This window comes from Hyperoodon ampullatus (genome assembly GCF_949752795.1).
Source record: "Hyperoodon ampullatus genome assembly, chromosome: 20".
Classification (NCBI taxonomy): Eukaryota; Metazoa; Chordata; class Mammalia; order Artiodactyla; family Ziphiidae; genus Hyperoodon; species Hyperoodon ampullatus.
The window spans coordinates 13850349-13868302 of record NC_136933.1 but is presented as its reverse complement, the minus strand read 5'-3'; the positions used below and the strand labels follow the sequence as shown (position 1 = coordinate 13868302).

The following is a 17954-nucleotide window of genomic DNA, read 5'->3' as shown; positions in this document are numbered from 1 at the left end:
AAATCTGTTCTTGTCTTTCCTAGCAAAATAATGAAGTTTAATGAGTATAACTGGGAATTGCTGAATTTAGGTTTTTTGTGTGACCGGTAGCTAAGGCAAGACTACCACAGGAAATTACTGTTTAGGGAGAGGGAACTTCTGCATGAACCCCCTTTCCTTTGGAAAAAAAAGGTAAAAAAGTAACACCAATTTGTGTCAAGGCTGGTAAAAAGAAAGAATAAAACCCTTGGTTTGTTTTTATTTTTTCTGTCATTTTAATGTAAGATTGACACAGACTGCTACAATATCTGAGATTCCACAGAGAACTACATGCTTCTGTTATTAGAAAACCTTTGCTGAAGCACTTGAACTTCTTTAAAAAATGAATATGGAGGCTTCAAGCATTTTTGTCAGCACACTACCATTCACAACAACCTTCTAGATACTTATTTTTTACCTTTTCCTAAAAAGGTAGTTCTCACTTACCAGAACCCCACACACCACTGACAGGTTCAAAGCTCCTGAGCTCAGAAGTGATCAAAACACACAGGGAAGTATAATTAGTAGTCCAAAGTTTGGTTTAAATGTTTGAAGAACAGCAAACACCCAATAACACATACCAAATAGATTATTATCGCTTCTATGATGTAATGAATCAACAACTAAAACCACCTAAGACTGAAAATTTCTGTACTCAGTGTCTATTGGTATAAAGCCTTCATTCTTAATGCTTCTTATGGCATCACAGGTGTCAGAAATCACACAATACATTCTCAGCATTCTACAGTAGTCATCACTTTGAAAAACTATAATATACATCTGCATGTTACACAAACATATGATTCTCTAGATAAAGCATTTTGTCATATGTCAACTCCTAGCCTCAAATAACAGAACACAAAAAACTATACAGGACAAAACACCACAGAACTTTTGCATATTCCCCTTCCCTAGTTGTTAGCAAGGGGCACGTTTTATAAGAGAAAGTGATGAAAAATCAGAAGTTTTGCATCCAATGTTTCACCCCAACTTTTTACTTTCTTATCGTCTTCTGGTACCACCATATCCTAGGATGAGAAGAGTAAATTTTATATTAGTTTTTTTAAATGCATTAGAATTGCTTATAAAATTACAACAGTAATACACGTTTATTGTTAGCAAATGATACAAGACATGAGGGAAGAAGGAGAGAATGAGCTTGCGGACCAGGGCTGCAGGACTCAGTGCATCAACTCCCCACAAGAGCCCTTCCAGCCATCCAATCAGCATCAAGTCTGCTAAACACATACACGCTTGCTGGCAATAACTTTTAGTCAGGAAACCAAAGATGTGTTCTGTGCTGGGGCCAGCGTGGTACAGGCAAGACCCAAAGTCTGAGCCAAACAGGGCAGTGGAGCCTAAGCCAGGCCCTCCTACCTCTCACGACTCCAGTGGTAAATAGAAGTAACATGGGGGAGGATCACGGACTTTTGATGGTAAAGGTTACCTAGGCACCCCCAGCTCCCCCAAGATGCAAACATGCTAACAGACAGGTTACAAGACCACAGTGTTCCCATCTGGAAACTCAATTTTTCTCAGATCTTCCTGTAGGTTATTTGGTAATGTCTTATGATTTTCTTCACATAAGTCCCATACATTTCTAGTTGATATATACAGTTTCTTACAATTCTTGTTTCCACTGAGAACGAGGTTTCTTTTGTCACATTATGTCCTACATAGTTACATCTTTATATATCTTCTCAATTATTACCACCTCTTTTTCTCCCCCAAAGCAACCACTATCAACATCTAACACCACAGATTAGTTTTGCTTCTTTTTAAACATGTATATTTACAAAACATCAATGTTGCAATCATATTGTACATATTCTTGTGCGTCTGGCTTCTTTCTTTACATCTGATAAATTTATCCACATTATCACATACAACTATTTACTTACTCTCACTGCTGCACAGTATTCCACTGTATGAATATAACTCAATTTATTCATCCATTTAACTGCTGGAAGATACATGGATTTCTTCCAGTTGAAGGCTATTATGAATAAGGATGCTACAAACATCCTTGTACTTATCTTTAAGTGTAAAAGTCTACGCACTTCTGTTACTATGTATTTGTGAAACTGCTGTATCTTGAGTATGCTTATGTTCAATTTTAGTAGGTAATGCCTAACAGCTTTTCAAAGTGATCGTATCAATTCATTCACACCAGCACTATGAGAATTCCACTCTGACATTTTTAAACATATTTAAGTATATTTTCTGTCAATTTCAAGAATTATTCATTGTTCTATAACTTCTTCCCTCTGCTGAAGAAGACAAATCCAACCCCAGCAATCTACCACCGCCTCATTATCAACTACCTCCAATTCTCTAATTGGCTAGATATTTAACTCCAAATAAGTTGTCTTTTTATATTATATCTCTGCTTCTTTACAAAATTTCCTCTTAGCCATTGCAATAAACATATTTTTGATAATGATTTAAAGAATGGCTCAATACATTTTTATTGAGTTTTACCAAACTGAAAAGTTCAACCTTCTACCTAGAAAATTCCCATTTTAGAGCTTACAGGACCCCTAGAGATTAACCAGAATTAAACATACATGGAAACCAACGTCCAGGAAGGGTTTTTTTTGTTTTTTTTTGTTTTTTTTGCGGTACGCGGGCCTCTCACTGTTGTGGCCTCTCCCATTGCGAAGCACAGGCTCCGGACGCACAGGCTCAGCGGCCACGGTTCACGGGCCCAGCCGCTCCGTGGCATGTGGGATCTTCCCGGACTGGGGCATGAACCCGTGTCCCCTGCATCGGCAGGCGGACTCTCAACCACTGCACCACCAGGGAAGCCCCAGGAAGGTTTAAGTTAAAACCTTGGTTAGTGACAGACATGAGTCTAAACCAAATTTCTGTTTGAGTTTTAAAGAACAGAAGTGGGAGGAAAGAATAGATCTGAATTATATTTTAATCTCAGTTAATTGTGCAACTAATATTTCTGGTGGGTATACCACATAAAACCATGACTGCTAAATGTATAGTTAATCATCTAAGTTCCAAATTGTTTCTGTACTTTACTGAATAGGAACTTCTTGATTTTTTGCTCTCACCTGATGCTGTTCTGGTTCTTGGCTCTGAGCTTGAACACGATGAATAGCTTCCTGGGTCTCCGCGAAGTGGTGAATAAGCACGACTATTCCATGTGCTGGAGTATGAGGGAGGGTAGGATGGGTAGTACCACGAGTCAGAAAAGGGTGTTGCTGCTCTATAAAGACAAAAGTGTGTCAGGCATTTTTCTTGTGACTATGATTTTTAAATACCCTCCTATTCCTAAACCATCAGAAAACAATTTTTATCAAGTGTTTTTTCCTCAGTGTTCTGGTATATTAGGATTAACATAAAATAAACACTGTTTTATATTTCTGCCATTCTTATGGTCATTGCTATGAGGAAAGAAAATGACAGGGAATAAAGGTTCTTTCGTTTTGAATTCGCATTCAAATACAATCTAAACTTAAACTACTATTTAAACTGAAGACATTCCAAAATCTGGTCACAAGCTCTTTCCACCCTTGCTTCTCTCATTCTCCAACCAAACCAGAATGCCAACTGTGCCCCAAATGTTGTGTTCTTTCCTGCCTTCCCAGATGTCAACAGTCTTGCTTCTAACTCATATCTATAAGCATGACATGTGAAAGAAAACAACACATATAATATTGATCAAAGTACAGATGGCATTCTTTCCCATCCCCAGAGAATCTGATTTAATAGGGTAATGTCACCATAATTTATTTTCCTTAACAAAACAAATCCAGTCAAATTGTAAGTAAAACAAAGAAGCCTCTAAAGAAAGGCTGAATTAAAGAGCAGGTGAGATAAATGGAAAGCCTACCTGTTGCTGCCAAACAAATATCCTAATATTCCTCCAGTTCCCAAGCCAGTCCAGAACCCTGGTCCTGAATTTTCATGTCCTTGTTGTCCAGTGAAAGCACTGCCAAAACCAGAAGTTGCACCATGCGGTCCTAAAAATAAAAATGATTATGTATCCTCTCTTAAACCACAGTCTACAGAACTAAAGATAATATGACATTTCAATTGTTTCATCTGTATGCTTTAATACTACTACTCAGGGGACTTCCCTGGTGGCACAGTGGTTAAGAATCCGCCTGCCAATGCAGGGGACCACTCTCTTAATGTTGTCTTTGATGACTAGACATTTTTAATTTAAATAAAGTCTAATTTATCCCTCTTTTCTTTTTGGCTGGTATTTTTTGCATTCTAAGAAAGTTTTGCCTACCGTGACAAATATTTTCCTATGTTTTCTTCTGGAAACTTAATTGTTTTACTTTTATGTTGAGCTCTATAATGCTCAGTGAATAAAATTTTGTGTGTGGTGTGAGATAGAGTTCAAGGTAAATGCTTATTACCAAATCTGATCAAGTTTGATTGAGATGATCTGCAATTTAATCATGCATCCTTAAAATAGTAATCACAATTAACCTTATAGAGAAACAGAACAGAAGAAGTAAAAGAAGTTGAAAGTAAAAAAATAAGACAAATCTGCTTTGGTTTCCCAATGCAACCATTTTCTATATCAGAAACCAGCACAGGAATTCACTACCTGACTTCTATCCTACTTACTGCCATTGCCTAGGAAAACATACCTGTGAACTCAGACTTAAAGCCTGCAGGAGAGGGTCCTGCAGAGTCGGTGAATCTCTGATAACGATGGGAATATGGAGGATACTCAGAATATGGTGGAGGAGAATCATGACCATCACTAAGGAAGAATTTATAAACTCCAAAGGCAATAGCAAGTAGCACCACGATGGTAAGCACTCCACTGATGCTACAAGATTCTCGGGAGTACAACTTGTTAAAATAATCAGAGAAAGAGTTAAAGCCATGGTTTTTTCCAGACTCTCTCAATTTCTTCAGGCCAAGTTCCGTGTAATCTAAGTGATACTCCAAGCCACAGGAACCTCTCAGTACATACTGGTCTTCAGAGGATTCATAGCCTTCACAGCTCACCACAGTTTTTCCAAATTTGTACGCGATATCTAAATCGGTCTTACATTCCCACTGTGAAGAAAAGTAGAAACAGGTTATTAGAACCAAAAGATTTTTTTTTCATTTAATATACATTATTTGGGCTAAATAGCTGTCATAAAACAGCAAAATGAAGCAAGGGAATGATGATCAAAATTCAGGACGAGTATTTCTGTGTTGGGGGAGGGCAAACCAGGGGCTTCCAAGATACTGGTGATATTAACATTCTACTTAAGCTAGGTGGTGGGTACATGAGTGCTCATTTTATTACTATTCCTTATTCCTTACATATAGATGTAAAGAATTCTTTTGTACATATTAAGCATTCCTTAATTTTTAATTTTAAGCAAATTGTTTAAATGTCAACTTTTTAACCACTGTTGAAGATGCTTTCTTTAAAAATAGGGGTTTTTTCAATATTAAGGCTCAAATATCAGCATCATATATGAATATTTGGTAGCTATTGATATAACCTTCTGAGAAAAACTTCCTACACAAATTCTATAAAAACCATGGACTACCCTTCCCAGGGTCCAATCCATTAAGTAATTTTCTTAAGTTTTTTTAAAAAGACATTTAGAAAAACTACAAAAAGAATCTATGCTAGCCTCAAATTTTTCCAGCTTAAAAAAAAAGCCCCCCCCCAAAAAAAGCCCAGGTCTAGTTTGAATTCTATAACTATTTTGAGCTGAGTAGGTAATATGCTTCTCTAACAACATTAAAAAAGATATAAGCCAAAATAGATCTGATTGGTTCTATTGCTTTTCTCATTTTTGGACAAATTATCTTCCTCTTTCAACCTTCAGGTACACTATATCAGCTTTATTCAGATGCAATTCACATACTAGACATTCACCCATTTCAATGGTTTTTAGTGCATTCACAGAGCTGTGCAACCGTCATCACAATCAATTTTAGAATATTTTCATCGCCCCCAAAAGAAATCTTATCTCCTTTAGCAGTCACTTCCTGTTTCCCCCCAAGTCTCTTAGCTCTAAGCAACCACCAATCTGTCTGCAAGGATTCCCCTACTCTGGACATTTCATGTAAATGGAATCATACAATACATGGTCCTATGTGACTGGCTTCTTTCACCTGGCAGAATGTTTTCAAGGTTCACACATGTTGTAGCATAAATCAGCACTTCATTCCTTTTTATGGCTAAATAATATTCCATCGTATGCATATACCACATTTTGTTTCTTCATTCATCAATGATGGACGCTTGGGTTGTTTCTACTTTTTGCCTTTTATGAATAATGCTGCTACAACGTTTAGTATGTTTCTGTGTGGACACACATTTTCAAGTCTCTTGGGTACACACCTAGGAGTCGAATGACTAGGCATTCAGTAACTCTATGTTTAAACCTTTGAGAAACTGCCCGTTTTCCAAGGTGGCTGTGCCATTTCACATCCCTAATGGCAGTGTATGAGGGTCTCTCCACATCCTCACCAACACCTGCTACTACGCCTTTCTGATTACAGGCATCCTGTTGGCTAGGAACTGGTATCTTACTGTGGTTTTGATTTGTATTTCCCTGATGCTGCACACTTTTTCAGCTAATGATGCTGAACATTTTTTCACATGTTTATTGGCCATCTGCATATCTTCTTTGGAGAAATGTCTAGTCAGATGCCTTACCCACTGTTAAATTTGGTTATATGTCTTCTTACTGAGTTGTAATAGTTCTTCATATACTCTGGACACAAGTCCCCAATCAGATATATGACTGCAAAAGCTTTCTCCTATTGTATGTGTCCTTTTCGCTTTCTTGATGGTGTCTGTTGAAGCCTAAGAGTTTTTAATTTGGATAGTATACAATTTTTCTATTTTGTTGTTATTGTTCTACACTATTCCATTTTTTAAATAATTTTATTTGGAGGAAGATTTATAAGCTTGTTGATTTAGGTAAATAAACTCAATCTCTATCGGTATTTCATGTTAACTGTCATTTCCTTAATAGCATATACTGAAAGTGGCTTCTAATTATTATATTTATACTCTTGAAATTAGAAGAGGCTCTCTCCTGCTACTAAACATAAGTCAATGTATGACATCCTCTATACTTCGTTGCTCATGCCATTCACTCCCTTCTGTATCTCTTCAGCTCTAAAAATGTTATCCTTCCTTACTAACACAGTACATATAATACTTTCTTCTTCAAGTCTTTCCCAATCCCCCCAACTGGACGTGACTTTACAATACTTTGTTGGCACGTAGATGTAATGTGAGTGCTTGTCTTATCTATTCTCCTAGGAAGAGAGTTTCTTGAGGGTTGTGACTCCATCATTCATTTTTGTATAATACTGTTTAATATATGTTTAATGAATGACTTTGCCGTTAGTATCTTTTTTCCATCAAGACTGAAAAGTAATATAAAAGTAAAAGTAATTTCAGCTTTAACCTGAAGATTCTGTGATTTGGTTAACAAGACTAGGAAAAGATGTTGTGAAATACATATTACCAAGCAAATATGAACTCTCTCCCTGAACTGCATACACTAGGCACAAAGGTTGTATCAAACAAGAATATCACTCTGATGGAAGGGAAAACTGTCAAAGCAAGTTTCTGGCCGAATGACCAACCATCTTAAATCCTTTCTGAAAGCAGGCAGAATACAAAGTAGAAATCTATTAGTATTGATTTAAACTGAATTCACTTAAAATCTATTCCATTTCTAAAGGATAATAAATTTTGGAACTTCAAGGAGGTGGTCTATCCTAAGTATAAAATGCCAAAGACCTGAAGACAATAAAGCCCACTGAAGTGCTTTCATTCGTAAGTAACAACCAAAAGTTGTTCTAAAACAACTTTTTAAAATCAAGCATTTGAAGCACAATAGGGACACAGGAACCCCACCCCCACTTACAATCTACAATTCCTTATCATCTTAACTTTATGTTTTAAGGATAGGTTGGTATTCTTTGAGGAATGACAGAGAAATGACAATCAAAAGAAATCCTCTACCTTTCAAAACAAAAGTTTTGAAAATGTACTAATGTCTTCTGAGAAAGTTTTGGTATAAAGATTACAATGAATATTTCCAGGCTTTAAAATCAGTTCATTTCTTTCAGAGGATGTTTCTTTCAGAGACCGAATCGCTGATTTATATTTGTATATTTTAGGTAACCGGAGATTTTCTATATGTACTTCCCCAAAATACTGAATAATGTCTCAGTAAACACTTCACTGAAAAGGATTCCATTTAGACTGCCATCAACATAAAGAGTATTACCTGTACATCATAACCATCCCAGCCTTTGTTCTGACACTGTATGACTTTGGGGGTGTAAGAATCACATCCAGCTGTGCCTCCAACACATTTCAACTGTGGGATCGGATCCAACCTACGGGAAGTAGTATAGCGGTCATAGTGGAGGGTAAGAGCTTTTATATCCCGCAACAATATTCTGTCTGAAACAGTAAGAACACAGATAAACAGATGGTAAACATCTTGTCATATAGAAAGATTCATTCTAGTAAAACTCTTGTCATCAAAAATACTTTCAAAAGTAAGGGTCTTTCTTGCCTTTTGAGGATGACTAAGGAAGAGAAGATGGAACAGTTTCCCAAATCCCAAAGCCATCGCAACAACCTTCAGGCCTTTTGCACAAAAGTCAGAAAGTCACTCCTTTAAGGTCTCCCTTCATTTCAGGATTGATGTCCCCTAAACTGCTTCTATATCGTAAGTTCTACATAATTTTTGCAAAATCAGAACCAAAAGTTCATTAATCTGAAACATTGTACTACTGTATGACAATTGACAATAATATCAATGGTTAATTAAAATAGCAAAACATACATGAATGTTCCTGAAGCGCATTTAATGACTTAAATGTCTGTCAACAGATGAACGGTTTAATAAAATTTTGGCCTATTCACAAAGTGGAATATTCTACAGCAGTTAAAATGAGTGAACTAGAATTCATGTATCAGAATAGAAATAGTAAAAACATATTAAGCAAAATGCAAGTTGTAGAATGTTTAGTAGGATGGCTTTACATAAACTGCGAAAACTGGCAAAACAGTACTACGTATTGTTAAGGTCTATACGTGTATATACCAGTAGTATGAAAACATGCATAGGAATGACTAAACACCAAATTCAGAGCACCACTGAGGAGAGAGGGAGAGCAGAGACTTTCGCTCTCTATCCCTAATGTTTTATTACTTTTCAGGGGGGGAGGTTTGCTTGCAAATATAGTACAATGTAAAGATTCAATAAAACTGGGTGGTGAGTTTTCATTGTGTACTTCTGTGGGTTTAAATATTTTAAATATTTCACAATTTTAAAAATTAAAAAGTTAAACTATTTCACAAATTAAAAATCATATTGACAAAGCAGTTTAAAAAGAAGTCAAAACAAGGAAATTATGGCCGGCATGGATGTATCAATACATAAGTGAATTTTGAAGTGTTATTGGAAAATGAATAGTCTTCCTATTTATCATCCTCAGATTATGATGGAAGATACTGTGGATTGGTTCACTCAACATCCATTCTGCCCTCAAACTGGTATGACTTCTTGCAAAGCTAAAAGACTCCTAAAACCTCTTGCAGCTACAAATCCCAAAAGTGATTTTGGTTCTGTCAACCAGAGGGACTTAAGCGAGATCCGGAGATCAGAGCTTAAACTCAGACAGTGCCCAGGCTAGCAGGCAGTCATGGGGGCTCGGGGTTTTCCTGACACTGTCCAGTGCTCCGTAATTAGCGTCGTGGATGCCAAGAGGCTTGATGTGAGCCATCCAGTGTTCATTGCTGCAGATGTAGCCGACATCACTTTCCACCATTTTGTTAGCACCCAATTCCCTATATTCAACCTGTCAAATTAGCAAAATTTGCTGCCTCTCAAATTCCACTGAAAGTACAATAATTGAATTGTTTTGCCGATGTGAACAAACAAGGTCAGGCAAAACAGAAAAGGAGATGGTAACAGAATTTTGGAAGGTGAAAGCAGATAGACCAATAGTTATGTGACTAGTCCTAAATGTAAGTCAAGTGCCAGACCAGCAGGTGGGGAAAACTGAGAACCAACCTGACACACATAATGGAATCCCTAAAAGCAACAGGAAATGGCAGCTGTTGAATTGGAGCTGACTAAAGTAAGCACTACAAGGTGAAAGCTGCTTAAGAAGAAGCTACATCCCTAGATGGTCTCCCCAGCTCTTTTCATTCATATATATATATATATATATACACACACACACACACACACACACACACACACATATATACATACACACATACATACATATACATATTTCACAATTTTTTTAAATCTAAAAGTAACACTTTTTCCTTTTAAAAAGAGAAATCCATTCTTCCTCCAATTTCACATTTCTGTGATAACCAAAATTAGCAGCCTGGTCAGTACCTTTTTCTTGCTCACACAAACAGATACATATACAGGGGTTGCTTTGATTTTTGTTAGTTTATTTTTATAAAATTGAATCATACAGTGCACATTACTCTTCACATGCTTTTGCACTTAATCAGACATCAAGGATATTCCCTCACGTCAGCAAATACAGATCTTATTTATATTTATTTACCAAAAAAAGAGCTTAATAAATTTGACTAAGATGAGACTTACTGGTCACCCTTCTCTCACCAAAATACAATAAAACTAGAAATATAATAATATAAAGTAATATAATAACATATAAAACAGTAAAAAGACAGCTGAAAACCAGTAACAACAAAGAAAGGAAAATTGGGTTACAGCAATCAAAACATATCTGTAATTAAATCTATAATAATGTAAACAGTAACACAGCATTAGGAAAACTGATCATGTGCACAATGTATAAAAATTAATCCCTGATGGTTAAACACTTACCAAAAAACAAACAACAAATTAAAAGTACTAGAAGAAAACACAAAATGAAAGAATATGTTTATGATCCTGGGATGGGAAAGATCTTAAGACACCAAAAGCAAGACTGACCAGCAAGATAGTGACTATACTTGGCAAATCACGTTCAATCTATGAAAACCCAAGAATCCATAATAATACTCAAAGGGAAAGCCAAAAACTCACTTGTCTATACTTAAAGTGGCTACCAATTACCTCCTTACTTTGAAAACTAGCAATTAAAGATTTTAAATTAAATGTTTAGCCTGACTTTCCACCCAGAACCATAATCTGAAATAGCCTCAGTTGATAAGGCAAATCTCAACTTTACTGAAGAATATCAGTCAGTAAATGCAGAAGAAGTGATAGAAAAATCACCATTTTACAACCCCTAAAGAAACAGATTCAGAAAAGGATTAATTAGTTTTAAAATCATTAAGTGAATGGATATTGGTATGGTGCCAAGTAACATTACACGGAGTGCTTTCTAGTCACAAAAGGGGGAAAATGTAACTTCACGGGGGAGAAATAAGCCACCGTAATCCACTAGTCAAACTTAACACTGCTAACGGTATAAAGATCGATATTACACCATCTCCTATAATGTAATCCCCAGAAGTATTTAATATGAATCTAATCAATCCTTTGGACCTAGCATTCAGTTTACTAGAAATACAAGAAAAAAAAGCTAAAACAATGTCATAAGAAAACAGAATCCAGAACGTAGGATATTCTAAAGGATAACTGGCCCAATCCCTTCAGCAAAGCAGTAGCATGAAAAGAGACCATTCTACATTTTCAAAAGACTAAAGGGATAATTCAGTCAGATGCAATGCCTGGTCCTGGACTGGGCCCTGGTTTGAACAAACTAGTTTAGACATTTTAGGGACAACTGTGATATCTGGCTATGGAATGAGTAATTAGTTGATATTAAGAAATTAGGGTTAATTTTGTTAGATGTAATGTTATTTTTACTAGGTGGAGAAAAGTTCATTAAAAAAAGGCTTATACTGAAGGATTTAGTTATGGCCTATCATGATGCCTGTAACTTACATTAAAATATATCAACATTTTAAAAAAGAGAGAGTTGAAAGAAAACAGAGAATATAAGATTAATAACTTTCCATCAAAACTTAAAATATTTTCCCCAGAATCCCTCCAGTAGACTGATGAGAATGACTTAGTGTCAAGGGATTCTAATAAAATGAGTATTTGGCTTTTCCAGTATCTATGTGGAGGAAGACAAGGAGAAGAAAGTAGAGAACAGCTTCTGAGTAATCATACAACAATGTCTGTCACGCTTGGTACAAAGAGTAGTAGAAATAAACATTTTATTTACAGTTGTTGGACCTACAAAATCCAAGAAAACTTCCCAAAAGACAACTCTGCTATATTAAGAGAATTTGATAAAACGGCTGGATATTTTATCAATTACCCAAAGGCAAAAGATTTTTCTATAATTGTAATGTCCAATTACAAAAGAAAATGTAAAGTCTATCTCAAATTAGTGACAAACCATACATCCATAAAATATCTAGAAATAAACTTAGGGTCAATATGTGATCTATATGATTTACTAAAATTATCTGGCAGAGTACTCGACACATAATAGGTGATCAAGTATGATAAATATTATTGAGAATGTTTAATGAGCCATATACCTATGTGTTATCGTTACCATGACTCTACAGCATCTTTCCTCCCTAGAGATCCTAAAGGTTACTATGTTTTGTAACCAGAATACATAATGTTGAAGCCTTAATCCCCAATGTGATGGCATTTGGAGGCAGGTCCTTTGGGAGGTGATTCGTTTTAGATGAGCTCATGAGGATGGAGCCCCAGTGATGGGATTAGTGCCCGTGTAGGAAGAGGAAGAGACCAGGGCCCCCATCCACCCACTCACCCCCACCTACCCCCACCCCGCCCCACCCCCGCTCTTGTTATGTGAGAACATAACAAGAAGACAGTCATCTGCAGAGCAGGAAGAGGGCCCTCTCCAGACACCAAACATGCTCGCACCTTGATCTTAGACTTGCCAGCCTCAGAACGCAAGTAATAAATGCTGCTTACCACGCAGTCTGTGGTATTTTGTGATAGCAGCTCAAACTAAGACAAGGTCTAAGAACAAAATGCTCACAACCTTACTCCACTAGTACATCAGTCAAGGGTGACACAGAGTTCCCTGAAGTCCAGACTCACAAATCGAAATCCACTTGCAGGTCTCAAACTTAAGATGAACAAAACCAAACTCCCCCAAGCCTGATTCTCCCACAATCCCACATCTCAGGAAACGGTAATTCCATCCTTCTAGTCACTCAAGACCCAAAACCTTCGAGTTATCTTTGTCTTCTCTCCTCCTCTAACCCCTGTATCTAATCCCTCAGAGTATCATGTCAGCTCCACCTTCAGAACAGCTGAGAAGCCCACCACTCTCACCAACTGCACTGCTTCCCCCCACCCACCCCCCGCCAACCATCACCACTCGGGACTTGTTGTACAAGCAGTCCCTTCACTGGCCTCCCAGCTTCCCCCCACCCACTCTCACTCCCACAGTCTGTTTCCCACAGAGCAGACAGAATGTGCCTTTAAAACACAGATCATATTAGGGCTTCCCTGGTGGCGCAGTGGTTGCGAGTCTGCCTGCCGATGAAGGGGACACGGGTTCGTGCCCCGGTCCGGGATGATCCCACATGCCGCAGAGCGGCTAGGCCCGTGAGCCATGGCCGCTGAGCCTGCGCGTCCGGAGCCTGTGCTCCGCAACGGGAGAGGCCACAACAGTGAGAGGCCCGAGTACCGCAAAAAAAAAGAAAAAAAAATCATATTAAAAAAATATAGAATAGAATAGAATGGGATAGAATACAGGTCATAGCAGACCCATCCCTTTAGGGTTCTCATCAAATGTCACCTTAACAGTGACTTCTTCCCTGACTAATGTATATTTTGAAAATCCCTGCTTCTGCCTGCACACCCTGTTCTCCTTACCCTGTTTTATCAATGTCCAAACCACTATTCACAATATGACACGCTATTTACCTGATTTGTTTATTTTCTGTTTCTCCTCAATAGGTGTGAACTCCAGGGCGAAACACTGTTTCGTTCACTGCAGTATTCCCAACACCCAGAAGAGTGACAAATACAAAGTAGCTCAATAAAGAATTGTGAAAATTTTTAGGTAATCTCTTTAGAAGTCGTACAATTTTTTTTTTCTGGACAAATTTTTGCTTTATGTTAGCTAAAGACTAAGTGAGCACAACCAAAGTCAAACAAAAGACAAATAAGGGACTGACTACTGCTTGATAAAACTACCTGATAAAATCTAACTCAATAAAATGCCTTCATAAAATAGTTCCTCAAAAGAAATTTAAGTCCAAGTAGTTTGATTGTGTTTACTCTGCAAAATATTTTTGTGCCTTTTGTTCCAGAACAATAGTTTTATAGAGTAGGTAGACAAAGAGCTACCAGGAAAAGGTTCATCGTTAATTTAAATTTGGCTCTGTTTTTTTATTCCCCTGACTCTTCATCTGTAAACCTCCTTTTTTTTTTTAACCTCCTTTTTTTATTCAAGAATTGATTGAGGGTTCAACTAATGTTTTAATCCAGTTTTTAAACTGTAATTCTGATCAAAGTCTCCTATCTATATAAAACTTTCTAGAAATACATAAGGAAAATGTACAGACATTTAAATCCAACTTGGCTTTTTATTAATTAGTAATAAAACATCCACATCAAAGGAGTACTCAAAATCAAGTACTTACAAATAGCACCTTCTCTCTCATTTTAGCATTTAAGAATAAAAAATAAGAAGCTACAGAAATAAATCTGTTGCTTAAGTTCAAAAACACAGGCATTTCCTATCACCAAATCACGACTGCAACATGGGTACACTTTCCATGCTTTCACATCTTTACTCCCCAAAACAAAAATGTTTTCATTGTTTGAAAGTCATTTTTTACATCACTCCAACTTAACAGCATGCATCATTTATTAAATGGAAAACTGTATGTATGTATACATATATATGCACACACATATGTATTAATTACATGGCATATTCTCGATTCCATAAAAATTCGTTAGACAATTCTAATAACATAGTGATATGAAAGAACTTTTTTTCCTAGAAATCACTTATCGTGTACCATCACAAAAAAAAATTTTTTTTTAATTCAGCAGGAAAAGCTGGTGTAACGCAATGTACGTCACTGTAATGGTCAGAATAAGCAGCGTGAGTTGTGCTCACATAAATAGTACAGTCTATGATTCTGCTAACCTACCTCCAAGGTTTGCAGCCCTGTCCACTAAATGTGACTCAAGGGCTGCCGGTGCCATGCAGCTGCCAGGTACAGCAACAGGCAGCCATGACAACAGTCAGCGACGATGACATCAGACAGTCTTGACAACAAAGCAAGATGCGCAGGTGAGGGTCGAGCTTTCCAGCCAGACCCAGGGGATGAGGGCTGTAGCCCGAGAAAGAAGAAGGTGGGCAAATTCTGGGAGTCCAAGCAAGGGAGAAGGGAACATTAACAACATTAGAGTTGTCCCGCCCCGCCCACTCCCCAACAGTCCACACTCGTCCAGGAGGACGTCTGGGAAGAGCAAAGAGGCCAGGCAGGGCACAGATGAACAGCGAAGAGGATGGAAATGAGGAATTAGGGTAGAAGGGCTCAAGGGGCGGCGAACAGAAATGGTGGAGCCTCTTAACGCTGCCTGAAGGCAGCAGGAAGGGGGGAGTGAAGGCAGCACTCACCAGGGTCTTTCCAGCCCCGGGCAGAGCCCGCGATCAGCAGAAGCAAAAGGAGGCTGAACAGAGCGCAGCGTCCAGCCGCTTCCGGCCCGCCGGCCGCCACCATGGCGCTCGGTGAAGATGGCGCGCGGCTGCCGGGAGCTCGCGGGCCGGAACCCTGGCTACGGAAGGCCGCGCACTGTTAAGCACCGACGCCGGCAGCTTCCGCCGCGGAAAAAGGTCTACCGCAGGGGCGCTGCTGCAGGGAAGGTCCGTGCGCAAGTCTGACGACACTACAGCGGCGGCGAGTGGGAGAACTGGAGTGGTCGCTGCTGTCCCCGCCCCTGGAGCCCAGCGCGGCTGCGGGCGGAGTCGAGGGCGGGGTGCCGCCGTTGAGGGCGGGGCCAAGGGCGGGACGCAGAGGCTGTGGGCGGGGCCTAGGGCCGCCCTCCTGACGGTTCAGCGCGAAGACTGAAACCATCACAATGCAAAATCTAAGTGTAGTCACGTTATTTACAAAACCTTAATAACCTTCCCGAGGGACGCTCCTGTCCCTTACTCAACTTCACGTCTTCAGCAACTAGCATAGCGTCTGGCGCATGACTTGCGTTCCATTAGTTTGCTAAATACAGAGTGGATTTGAGAGAGGCAGCACGGAAATATATTGTCTGGTTTCAGAAGCTCAGAACCTTTACATATTTCCTTCCACGTGGAGACAGTGGGAATTTACAAGATATCCGGAGGAGAAACTACCACCACCTAAATAAAGAACCAGCCAGGGAAAACAGTTAAGAGTGCATAGGCATTATCTTTGAGGTCTGACAGTCCTGGATTTCTCTCCTTCATTCATTCATTCAACAAATATAGGTTGAACGCCTAGTATGTGTCTGGCGCTGTTTTCAGCTTGGAGTATGCAGACAAGGTCTCTGTACTCATGGAGCTTACACTGATGAGAACTAAGATAAACAAAATTAAATAATAAATTAATAAACAAAGATAATAGTGATAAGTGCATTGATGAAAATAAAACAGGGTGATACAGTAGAGACTAGGAGCCAACTTCAGGGAGGGCCTTGCTGAGGAAGTGATTTTGAAGCTTTGAGACCTGAATGATGAGAAAATACAAAGATGGGGGAGAGCCTTCACCGCCTGGGGAACAGTGGATGCAAAAGCCCTAAGTTTCTGTTTTGAGGAACATCACTCACTAATTTGATTAACACCTTTATCTATTTAGTACCTAACAGTACCTGCCAGGCACTGTTCTAGGCACTGGGGATACAGCAATGAATAAAACAAAACTTAGGGGTTGGGAGAGGCAAACAAAGCCAGGGCAACTGAAGCAAAGTAAGTTTGGGGAAGAGTGGAACAAGAGTAGGCATAACAGTGGTGGCTTGGAGTGGGACCAAGTGGGACTGGAATAAAGATAATAGAGAATTCTGGTCTCCACATGTTAGGTTTGAGGTGACTTTTAGGAATCCAGGTAGACATGTCAGACACTTCGATATTCAAGTCTGAATTTCGAAGCCAAGGTAAACTTGGTAGTTATGCTATCAAAAAGAAGACAGTATTTAATGCCACAGGAAGAGATACAATTCATAGGGTGAGAATTTAGATATAGCAAAGACGGAGGCCCAGGACCAAATTAAGAGAACACTAACATTTGAACCTTGAGCAGAAGTTCCTAGAAAGAGTCTGAAAAGAAATCTCTGGTGAGGTATAAGAAACAAACAGGAGAACAGTGGTATGGTAGTTGAGAGAAAGAATGGTCACCAGTGTCCACTGTTGTTGAAAGTTTGGATCAAAAAGTGACCTTTGGGGGGCTTCCCTGGTGGCGCACTGGTTGAGAGTCTGCCTGCCGATGCAGGGGACGCGGGTTCGTGCCCCGGTCCGCGAGGATCCCACGTGCCACGGAGCGGCTGGGCCTGTGAGCCATGGCCGCTGAGCCTGCGTGTCCGGAGCCTGTGCTCCGCAACGGGAGAGGCCACAACAGTGAGAGGCCCGCGTACCGCAAAAAAAAAAAAAAAAAAAAAAAAAAAAAAAGTGACCTTTGGATTTTGAAAGGTAGAGAATTACCTTAAAAAGAGAATTTCTGTTATTTGAGATCCCATCAGTTGCCACGTACAGTTCTAGACAGTGGTGAACAAACATAAAACGTTGTACAAATTTACACTCCAGTGGGAGAGACAGCCAACAAATAATATAGTTCAGATAAATAATAAGTGCTTTCAACGAAGATGCAACACAGCCAAAAATAAATTAATTTAAAAAAGAAAGGAAATTAGGGGACTAGCACTTCCCTCAGCCACCAGGGCTTGTGCCCCAGAAGGCTTCCTAAATGTGATCTTCACCTCCCC

At 38.9% G+C, this 17954-nt stretch overlaps 1 protein-coding gene across 1 annotated transcript; it reads right to left on the bottom strand.

Moving 5' to 3' along the window:
• Positions 1 to 204: 204 nt before the first annotated feature.
• On the bottom strand, positions 205 to 15754 carry SARAF (store-operated calcium entry associated regulatory factor). Its single transcript, XM_079726695.1, has 6 exons — positions 15625 to 15754; positions 8259 to 8437; positions 4638 to 5055; positions 3866 to 3995; positions 3084 to 3238; positions 205 to 1046 (listed from the first exon to the last, which is right to left on the bottom strand). Exons 1-6 carry the CDS (start codon positions 15725 to 15727, stop codon positions 1021 to 1023), a joined length of 1011 nt encoding a protein of 336 aa, XP_079582821.1. The 5' UTR covers positions 15728 to 15754; the 3' UTR covers positions 205 to 1020.
• Positions 15755 to 17954: the final 2200 nt, after the last annotated feature.

Bases quoted from the DNA above. Each gene is read 5' to 3' on its own strand.
- SARAF (XM_079726695.1), bottom strand. From the start codon at position 15,727: ATGGTGGCGGCCGGCGGGCCGGAAGCGGCTGGACGCTGCGCTCTGTTC. The intron at 8,438-15,624 runs GTGAGTGCTGCC...TTACTGTTTCAG, and splicing joins CCGGGGCTGGAAAGACCCTG to ACAGAATATTGTTGCGGGAT. The intron at 3,239-3,865 runs GTAGGCTTTCCA...TTGTCTTTATAG, and splicing joins TATTTGTTTGGCAGCAACAG to AGCAGCAACACCCTTTTCTG.